The following is an 11,078-nucleotide window of genomic DNA, read 5'->3' on the forward strand; positions in this document are numbered from 1 at the left end:
TTAGCATCGGTGGGTTAATGTGGTAATTTGCAATGAGCATTGTATATCAGAACCAGTTATAATACGGTGTTGAGACCTTGGACCCCAACATTATTTGCAGTGCATAATTTAAAAATTTAACATATAATTCCCTATATGTTAACTGATGTAGTTAAGAGAATATATAGAGGATATTTGTTTAGTTCAGTGTAAGATCGGAATATATTTCACCGAGTGAGCACCAAAAGGTATATTTCACGAGTGGCGCAGCCACGAGTGAAATATGAACTTTTGGTGTTCACAAGGTGAAATATATTTCGATCTTACACTAAACTAAACAAATTTTCTTTTTATTATATGCAAAGAAACGTTTTAAAAGACATTTAACCTAATACTGAATGATAAGCGCGCCAAATAATAATACAACGTGACGTCATTTACGACGTCACGTCATTAAGTTGGTACCCAGTTCTGTGCACGCTGGTATTTCACTGAAACAACGTAAGGGGCTTAAATTCAAAACAGTGAAATTATCAAAGTGGTAATTTCACTGTTTCAAACAGTGAAATTACCAGTTTTATATCACTGATATATTTCTATAAACCACCGAAAAGCATGTAATAAAAGATAATGTCTCTGTAGAACATATTTTTCTTATATAAATTCCTATCAAAAGGGATAAAACATTCAAGTGAAATCAGAATACCATAAAACTTTAAGAGTAGAAGTATTTTCTGATGATGAATTAAATAAAACAATGAATATAAATTATAATGTACAGTATGGGATACATATGAACAGATTTTATCAAATAATTTCTACATTTTTTGTCTATAACTGAACAATTAAAGAATTGTATACATGTTATTAAACTAGAAAGTCTAGAAGGGAGCTGGTCAAGAATTTTCTATTTTTAGCTCTAGCGGCCATTTTGTGCATCAAAACGAGATGTAAATGTAAAGACAGGTGCTAGTTACCAAGTATACCACCAGAGGGAGTTTGTCTTTCTCTCCACACTAACCACATCAATGCCTGTCTCTGGTGAGTCATTAATGGTACAACTACACCTCGAGGATCTTCTAACTCTTCTGTTGATTTAGGACAAGTCTCCAACTGTCTGTAATAATGTCATCAGTAATATTATAATACTATCATAGCAGTTAAACTGTCAGAATTGATGAAATGAGGGAAATGTAATAAGTAACTAATGTGTAATATTATTACTAATATATCAATCAAAAGTTTTCCCAATTCTGTCTCAGAAGGATAAGGATATAAGTCAAAAGTAAGAAAAATAACCTGTATATAACGTGAAATCAATGTGCTTACAACGTCTATTTATATACAGATGGACAATAGTCTACTATTATAAAGACTTTTAAAGTGATATGATGCCCATTGAAGTGTAAATAATGTGAGTACAGGTAAAATTTTAAATTTGCTGTAATTGTTTTAGATTTTGTATTCTGCTTCACAAAATATCATTTGTTATTATTAATTTTTGGTCAATGACCATTTTAATAGTCAATCTTTTGAAATGTATAACTAATTAAGCTCCACTTAACAAAGAAAATAATGAGCATGTCACTACTAAAATTTGATCAAACATGAAACTTGCTTCTAATACAATATTCTGATCATAATTGGGAAAATTTCCTCAAACATAAACTACAATATTCTAATGATAAGATCACATTGTAGTTGTTGATAACTATCACATTTCAATTGAAGTACCTTGTGGTCATACTTTTATGATTCATAAAAAAACAACATAAAATGTGTTGATGATTTTTTATCATTTTATAGATGTATGTAAAGTCAGACATACAAACTGACAAATTTTTAAGTTAATATAGTTTCTAGTTAGTTTTCACAACAAATCAATTTTATATTTTTGTAATATTCTCAATGTTTTTTGTTATGGTTAAGTATAAAAGTGAAGTCCTACTTGTGCAATCTTTCAATAGCTTCCTTTGTTACACTGCCAACTTCTCTCAACCTAGCTGCTGTCATCCTACCCCCATATAACTGCATTGCCTGGGGATTAGCTAAAATATAAACCATATAACTGCATTGCCTGGGGATTAGCTGAAATATAAACTGTATAACTGCATTGCCTGGGGATAAGCTGAAATATAAACCATATAACTGCATTACCTGGGGAGAAGCTGAAATATAAACCATATAACTGCATTACCTGGGGATTAGCTGAAATATAAACCATATAACTGCATTACCTGGGATAAGCTGAAATATAAACTGTACAACTGCATTGCCTGGGGATTAGCTGAAATATAAACCATATAACTGCATTGCCTGGGGAGAAGCTGAAATATAAACTGTACAACTGCAATACCTGGGGATTAGCTGAAATATAAATCAAATAACTGATTACCTGGGGATTAGCTGAAATATAAACCATATAACTGCATTACCTGGGGATAAGCTGAAATATAAACTGTATAACTGCATTGCCTGGGGATTAGCTGAAATATAAACTGTAAAACTGCATTGCCTGGGGATTAGCTGAAATATAAACCATATAACAGCATTGCCTGGGGATTAGCTGAAATATAAATCATATAACTGCATTGCCTGGGGATTAGCTGAAATATAAATCAAATAACTGCATTGCCTGGGGATTAGCTGAAATATAAACCATATAACTGCATTGCCTGGGGAGAAGCTGAAATATAAACTGTACAACTGCATTACCTGGGGATTAGCTGAAATATAAATCAAATAACTGCATTACCTGGGGATTAGCTGAAATATAAACCATATAACTGCATTGCCTGGGGATAAGCTGAAATATAAACTGTACAACTGCATTGCCTGGGATTAGCTGAAATATAAACCATATAACTGCATTGCCTGGGGAGAAGCTAAAATATAAACTGTACAATTACATTACCTCGGGATTAGCTGAGATATAAACCATATAACTGCATTACCTGGGGATTAGCTGAAATATAAATCAAATAACTGCATTACCTGGGGATTAGCTGAAATATAAACCATATAACTGCATTACCTGGGGATAAGCTGAAATATAAATCATACAACTGCATTGCCTGGGGATTAGCTGAAATATAAACCATATAACTGCATTGCCTGGGGATTAGCTGAAATATAAATCATATAACTGCATTACCTGGGGATAAGCTGAAATATAAACTGTACAACTGCATTGCCTGGGGATTAGCTGAAATATAAACCATATAACTGCATTACCTGGGGATAAGCTGAAATATAAACCATATAACTGCATTACCTGGGGATTAGCTGAAATATAAACTGTACAACTGCATTACCTGGGGATTAGCTGAAATATAAATCAAATAACTGCATTGCCTGGGGATTAGCTGAAATATAAACCATATAACAGCATTGCCGGGGGATTAGCTGAAATATAAACCATATAACAGCATTGCCTTGGGATTAGCTGAAATATAAATCATATAACTGCATTGCCTGAGGATTAGCTGAAATATAAATCTCACATTGTATATATTCTGTACTTACAATCTTGATTTATGGAAAAAAATAAAAATTGGGCTCTTCCAGTAAAATCCATGCATTTGTGTTTGTTTGTTTGATAAATAAAACTTTGAATTGAATTTAACTGAAATACATGTACATGGGGACTTGCTGACAAAATGGAAACTGTATTAGGATAAACTTATCATGTTAGATACACATTAATTCAAGTAATCAGATTTACAAGGAGAAATTTACCTTATCAGTAATTCTTTATATACAAATAATTGCCTGATACCTAACCCTCTAAATAAATAACTTTATTAAAATTATTAACAGTGAAGGGTTGAGAAATTTAGACATAATGCCCTTGACTATAAGTTACCTCAAAACATGTGACTATCGTATCATAAGTTTCAAAACCTCCTACAAATAACTAAACACTTCAAAAACTAGAAGCCATTCCCGTAAAGCCTGCTAGAATATTGTTATGAATACATATTACTTACATGATGGCATGTTAACAAGTTAACCTCATTATGTTTATATGAACAGAACAGAATTATATTCTCACCTGCATACATCTGTTGTAAAATATGAGGTGGTATTTGAGCTACATGTGGTAACAAACTTGTCTGTTTCAGGTTGTCAGGATTGTGTGCTTGGTAGTTTCCTGTAATAATGTTAAACAATATATGTAATTATAAATGTACGGCAAAATCTCATATCATAATGATATTGTAAATTAATATATTGTTATTCTACACTATTTGGATATACATGAATAACCAAACCGCACCATAACAAAACCAACATAATGATTTTGCGACCAGCATGGATCCAGACCAGCCTGCGCATACCCGCAGTCTGATCAGGATCCATGCTGTTCGCTTACAAACCCTATAACAAGTAAAGAAACTGATAGCGAACAACATGGATCCTGATCAGACTGCGCGGAGACGCAGACTGGTCTGTCTCCATGCTGGTTGCAAACCCATTATGTTAGTTTTGTCATGGCGCAGCTCAGTCATTCATTATGATACTGCATGTTTATAACATTGCTTTACATCGGATTATCATGACATTTATATAGTTTAATATATACGGCTGCTGTCAATTTATGAAGAAATCTCACTTTTTTCTTTAAAAAAGAAGTTTGCAGTATTATAGATTTGTTACATTCTCAATAATGTATATAGGGCCATAGAACCTGTCAAAAATTTTATAACTAATATAGTCAAATTGTTCTCTAGAACTCCCTTACAGATTAACATATACAGAGCAGCATCAATGGTTTATATAATGTAGACCTACATTTCAGTGACTAACAGCAAATTTTTTCATATTTCCTAAATATCTAGAAACAATATGACAAATGTATCTTAACCTTAATCAATGTTCCCACACAGAATATGTTTACAGTTAATACCTTGTTGTTGAACAACTGATGAACCATTGGGAAATATTTTGATCACTTGAGGCTGGCTTGATGGTTGGGAATGACTCACCTGCTCTGAAGAAATATTATGTGTCTTATATATTTATACTGGTAACTGTTAATATCTTTCTTTATGTTCTTATTCTTGTTCTCAAACCATGGCAGCACAATTATGGAGGCAGTATTACCTAAAATTGCATCACTGGGGATCTGTGCCACCAATTCAGCCTTTATTTTCTCACTCTGTTTTAGATGATTTTCCTACTTTAGCTTTATAAGCTAGATAACATTTTCTTTACGGTACACATTATGCATGTTAGAAAAATGGGTATCAATTAACAAAATTGTTAAGACTAAAGTGCATGACAGAGTTAATTTGATTTCATTATAGGAAATTACAGATACAAACAAAACTTTTAAATGGTAATATATCTGCAAAATCTATATCTTGAGTCCTAGTGGTATTAGTAGTAAGGAAAAACAAAAATATCCTCATCTTCCCCAGCGTTTTTTTTCTCTACTTTAGGAATGGTGCCGGTACTGCACTTTTTCAGCTACAAATAAGATTAGTCATCATGGATAAGGATAGCTAACAGCTTCTACTGTCCAGATAGAACTATTGAGTGGTGATTTATATGAATATGTTGGATTTAAATGATTTTAGAAAAATCACTGGCATTGTGGGAATTTTGAACAGCCATTTTGGGAATTTAATAAACACCGGAAATTGGGAATTTAGTGTCTATTTTCTATTGGGAACAGTACCGTTTTAGGGTAGTAGTTATATAAAGGAAAAAAACACTGTTCCTAGATATCCCCATCTTCCTCAAGTAGTAGTGGTACTAGATACAAGCTATTTTATGTCATTATGTGTTAAACTGTCAAAGGCAAATCTTAACTTTAATATTATTTGTTTCCCTTAATTTTTTACAAATAAGTTGTTACCTTGTTTAATTACAGTACCATCTGGACGGATCATGATAACTTTTGGTTGAGATACACCCTGTGTGTGGGCAATTTGTTGCCGACTTGTACTCTGTTGTTCAGTCTGCTTTCTGTTTAATACTACAAAATAATGTTATATATATGTTACATAGTGTGAATGATGGAGGTCAATTTTCCTTGAAAAAGAAAAGAATTCAAACATTAAACGTTTATTGAAAAAAAAAAAACATTTATTGAAAAGAATATTAAACCCATATGCGAAAAGCAGGATGCCTTTAGTCTCAGTAAGTATACAATTTCTATATAATTATTACACAAGATGAATTGCTTTCCTGAAGAAGCAAGAAGTATGGCCTTACAGTGAGGGCTTTTTCTCTCTAGCAAATAAATTGCACAGGCAACATTGAGTGTTTTACTACATCATGTTATATCAAAGATAATTTTCACAATTATTTTCTGATTTCTTATATCTCACAAGATCTCTGTCATAGGAACCATTAAAATAGATAACAAGTTATCTGTTCTCAATGGAACATTCCCCCTCGCCCCCCTATGACTACACAGAGATATCTGTATGTAACATATAATGGAGATACATACCGGGATTCATATACTAGTGACATTAATCTTATAAGTTATATACTTACTCTCTACATTCTGTTTGATCTTTATTGTCAAATCTGCAATATTCCTCGTTATGCTGTTTACATTTTCACGTAATTTTTCTCCTCTGTCTGGTAACTGGGACATATTCACTGTAGCTATTATAGTCTGAAATATATATCCTTCTTGTTTATTTTTGTAATTTACATGTATTGATTTGTCCTCACTGTTAATGAGTTTAAATTTACAGGAAATTATCCTGGTATGAGAAACAACAGAAAATTCTTTTCTAGTTTTTACACTTTCACTAGCTACAAGTCCTGCCTCACTGATAGTGCGACTTATTTGCCAACAAAATGGGTATACATGTTATTGGGCTATCCTGAATTTAATATTCTATAAATAGATTTACAAAGTAAAAAGAGACTTTAAAGAAAATGAGAAAGTTAAAATCTTTGAAAACTTTTGCCCATTCATCCATATGTTATAACAACAGTTCCTATATATATTTTTTAATCTCTGGCTTTAAGGTTCTGGCAATGAAAAGGTGAAAATATAATTGATCAATTATCTACCTGTATTATGGACATTCTCTCATGAAGTTTTTCACTATGACCTAGTCACTTGTAATTCATAGTAAGTTTTTTTGTTGATGCCAGTTTTGTTTTTATAAAAGTTATTAAAACTGTAATTAAGAACCTGTAAATGACAATAAATCTTGTACAGAAAAATGAAAAATAAAATGTCTTCCTATAAATATAATTCTTCACCTTTTGTTTTTCTAGAAGTCTGGACAGTTCATTCCTTCTTGCAATATCAGCTTTAACTTGTTGTTCTAACTGTGCAGTTCCTGGCTTGAAGCCATGTGATTGAGCTGAATCTCTTGCCTGAGTCCACTGCTGGGAGTTCTGTGGTACAGATATAACATCTGGTGCCGGTTGTTTGTTAAGAGCTTGAAATGATTGTAGCTGCTGCTTCATTCCCATACCAAACATTTCACCAACATTATCTGGTTTCTTTTTGTCTTGATTCTTTGTTTCTGTATGTACTAAGCCATGAGTTGCAGATTTGACTGGTACTGGACTTTCCTCGTCAGAGGTAAGATCAATAATTTCTGGGGAACCAGTCACAACTTTCTCCTTACTTACTGGTTTTATAGTACCAGGCTGGTTAATTTTTTCAGATATACCAGATTTTATATCTTTCTCTGTCACAGTTTGAGGACCACCAGACTTTATTCTTACTCGCTCTGACAATGATAAATCAAATTTTCCATTATTGTCATTAACATGTGGAGCATTTGATTTATTTTCAGCTTTCAATGTTAAAGAACTGTCAGATTTTTCAGATCTCATCTTTCTAACATCATTTTCAGTAGCTTTGGTCAAACTTACAGATTTTTTCAACTTTAATTTATTGGTTGGCTTTTGAGAGCCTTGTTCTTCAACAACTCCAATTTCTTTTTCTTTTTTATTACCAACAAGCTCTCCAGATTTTTCATCAAGAAAGAAATCTGTCTGATCAATACTCATATTAGCCAGGTCTATACTAACATCAGCTACCTCATCTATACTCATTGCCCTCTCATCTCTAATACTAGCATTAGCTAACATAGCAATCTCAGATACTTGTTTATCACCTCTACTCTCTAGTCCCTTTTCAATTGCTTTACTAAGATCATCCTCTGGTTTCCCAGGGCTTTTAGACTTGGAACGTTCACGATATTCTTTTAGCGTAAGTTTCTGTTTTGGTTTTTCTGATTCCATTGTTGATTTGAAATCTTTGTTGCTAGTATTATATCTAGAGTTAGATGACTGCATATAATTTAAATCTTTCAACGGCTGATGATTCTTTGACTGAAAACATAAATTTATTCATAACATTAAACATGTATATATCAAATAGTTTAAAACAAGTAATCAAACATGGAACTTTCAATACAAGAAATTTAACTTAGACATGTGACCATAGGACATGTACTAGCAGATGTGCACCCTTGCAAGTCCTAACTGTTGAACATGGGCTTTAAGTTGGCTTATATTAACTTTTTTTTCCTGGTATTTTGAAGTTTTGTCACAATTCTATCATGTACTACTGAATTTGGCTCAACTATGTACAGGATGAGTACTGATAATTATGTGAGAAATGGAAAATAAACTTCATTAATACTTGTTTGTTTGATTTGGTTTTAAGTCACACCAACACAGAATAGGTCAAATGGCGACGTTCAAGCTTTACTGGTGGAGGAAGACGCCCTTCAGTGGATTATTTCAGGCATGAACGGGCACCTGAGTAGAACCACTGTTTCGTAAGCTAGCTGGATAGCTTCCTCACATGAACGAATCCAGTCCTGTTGGAATTTGAACCCACAGCGGTGAGGGCCAAGTGGTTTGAAGTCAACGACCTTAACCACTCGGCAACGGACACCCCCATTAATTATTAAATTAATAATATATAAGAAATACACTAAGTTGAAGTAAGTTCTATTCGAGGCTGTGACCTTTGATATAATTATAACGGTGTGGGTTTTTTTTATAAATAATTTTAAGCATTTAAGTGGAATTTTATTTAATCACCCTTATCAGCTGTTCTGGTACTTTAGTTCTTCTTTCTGAATCCATTACTGTCAATCAAAATTCTCAACACAGGTCTACCAGATCGCATTCCAGCTGAAAAAATAATAGCAATATGTTATTAAATATCAGTGTACAAAGGTTTCTACGAAATAAGAAGACTTGCACTAAAATGATTAGAATTTCCCTCATCCCTTGACAATCACCACAATAAAGGCAAAATGCCCAAACCATTTTAAATTAATATGTTGTTATGATCATAAGGGTAGGGACCCTACAAAAAAATATGCACAGCCATACCATTTTTTAGGTCAGTCAAAAAAAATTGTTGCACTTCGCCAAAGATGTCATTTGAAGAGGTAGAAATGATGTTCTTGTGCCATCCAGTGACATTATCAAAGGTTTTCATGTCAATATTTCTGTCATCAAATTTAGCACTGGCCCGGAGGCCCATGACCAATGAAAATTAGTTTGGGCCAGTGAATATTTCAAGAAAATTTACTTAAATATAACTAGTAAAATAAATTCAAAACTTGAATTCTGGCTAGTATATATATTCAAAACATTAAATTCATTGACTGATATCTGACAAGGGCCCTTGGACGATTCTCAACGAGGACAATTTGTATGATGTTCCGATACTTCAAACCTTGAAGAAATATTCTGGTTTCACATATTTTAGAATTTATAAGGTATAATAATTTTTTTGTGTCAAATCAACCCTTTCTGGCAATTTGTTCCATGATTGAACAATTTTAATGGAGAAAAGGTTTCTACATTGTTTAAGTCCCTTGTTTAGCAGTGTCTATTCTATGAGGGGGATTGGGGGACGGTTCAGCTTCCAGAAAAATCTTTCCGAATTAATTCAGGGATTGAAAATTCCACTTGTCCGCTCGTATTTACGAGTAGACAAGAACAAAATCATTGTATGCTCGTCCAACAGGGTGAGTGGAAATTCAAAGAGAGCTACAATTCTCAAAATGAATTTGTTTACATTTAACGACAGAAAACCTGAAACACAGCTTGTGTTTGAAAAGAATTTTCGATTGCTGTTAATTGAATATTTTCCATTTATTATTAAGCTTTAACGGCCAATTTGTGGCCAAATGGGTGAACTGATGATGAGTAAAGATAAATTATACCTAATACAACCAATGCCATATTGAAAAGTACCATTCTGCAGAAATTATTGAAAAGTGTTTGTGAACCTTATTAAAACTAGCAAATTTAGCTGACGTCACAGTCACACAATCACTTAAATGAAAGTGAAAGTAGGGCTGTAGAAATTGTTTAATTGTCGGAAGTAATTTCATGTTTTGGGTATTTAATTGTAAAGCATAGAATCTTTTGAATTAAATGCAGAATGAATATCAGTCTAGTATCTAAAAACGGTAGCACTGCGAGATTTTTACAAACACATCGCGAAAACTGCAAACTATTTGCATGCAAAATAATCTTCGACGAATATTTTTACACCTTTATATATAAAAAAAGAAGACATGTTTAGTTCTACAGGAAAACATGCATTTTTAATAATTTACGCTCAAACATCTTATGTTTTTAAAAATTACCCTAATTCAACAAATTTGAATATCGCGGCCACAGCCAAAGAGTCCAAAGAAACCTAAAGATAATCAATCACGCGTTATTGCTTCAAAAAGCGGCAAGTACAAAAGGGGTGAGGTATGGTGAACTTGGAGTTACTCCGATATCTTTGCAAATAAAAAGTAGAATTATTAACTTCTGGTGTAAGCTTTTGAATGGTAAAGGTGATAATATATAGAGGATATTTGTTTGTTTGTGTGTAAGATGAAATTTTATTTCATCGAGTGGGCTTTAAAAACAACATTCTCACGTGTGGCGTTGTTGTACTGTACACAACAAACATATTTTCTTTTTATTTTATGCTTAAAAACAAGTTAAAACGAAATTTCCAGAATATTAGCGTTATTATAAAAATCTGTTTTCCCCATTGAGAGCCTCATTTAGTCAGTATTTCTCACAAAATAGTGAGCTGAAAAATAAGTTCGACAATCAACATTAAATAACGGCGATATTAT

The 11,078-nt window shown here is 32.8% G+C and overlaps 1 protein-coding gene across 2 annotated transcripts in view; it reads right to left on the minus strand.

Annotated features, from left to right (window-relative positions):
* The window catches only part of LOC132759856 (transcription termination factor 2-like), a 47,241-nt gene extending 36,586 nt beyond the window's left edge, over positions 1-10,655 (minus strand). The window contains exons 1-9 of one of the 2 annotated variants that reach the window (XM_060751715.1): positions 10,590-10,655; positions 9,022-9,114; positions 7,216-8,301; positions 6,490-6,613; positions 5,843-5,962; positions 4,889-4,972; positions 4,034-4,132; positions 1,928-2,027; positions 957-1,096 (exon numbers count right to left, since the gene is read on the minus strand). In XM_060751715.1, coding sequence (XP_060607698.1) covers positions 957-1,096; positions 1,928-2,027; positions 4,034-4,132; positions 4,889-4,972; positions 5,843-5,962; positions 6,490-6,613; positions 7,216-8,301; positions 9,022-9,066 — 1,798 coding nt within the window. In that variant the 5' untranslated portion in view covers positions 9,067-9,114; positions 10,590-10,655. Of the gene's footprint in view, positions 1-956; positions 1,097-1,927; positions 2,028-4,033; positions 4,133-4,888; positions 4,973-5,842; positions 5,963-6,489; positions 6,614-7,215; positions 8,302-9,021; positions 9,115-10,160; positions 10,306-10,589 lie in introns of those variants that run through there. The other variant, XM_060751716.1, reaches the window with a different exon arrangement.
* Positions 10,656-11,078: the final 423 nt, after the last annotated feature.

This window comes from Ruditapes philippinarum, unplaced genomic scaffold, assembly GCF_026571515.1.
Source record: "Ruditapes philippinarum isolate M1 unplaced genomic scaffold, ASM2657151v2 ctg350_1_1_1_1, whole genome shotgun sequence".
NCBI classification, from domain to species: Eukaryota; Metazoa; Mollusca; class Bivalvia; order Venerida; family Veneridae; genus Ruditapes; species Ruditapes philippinarum.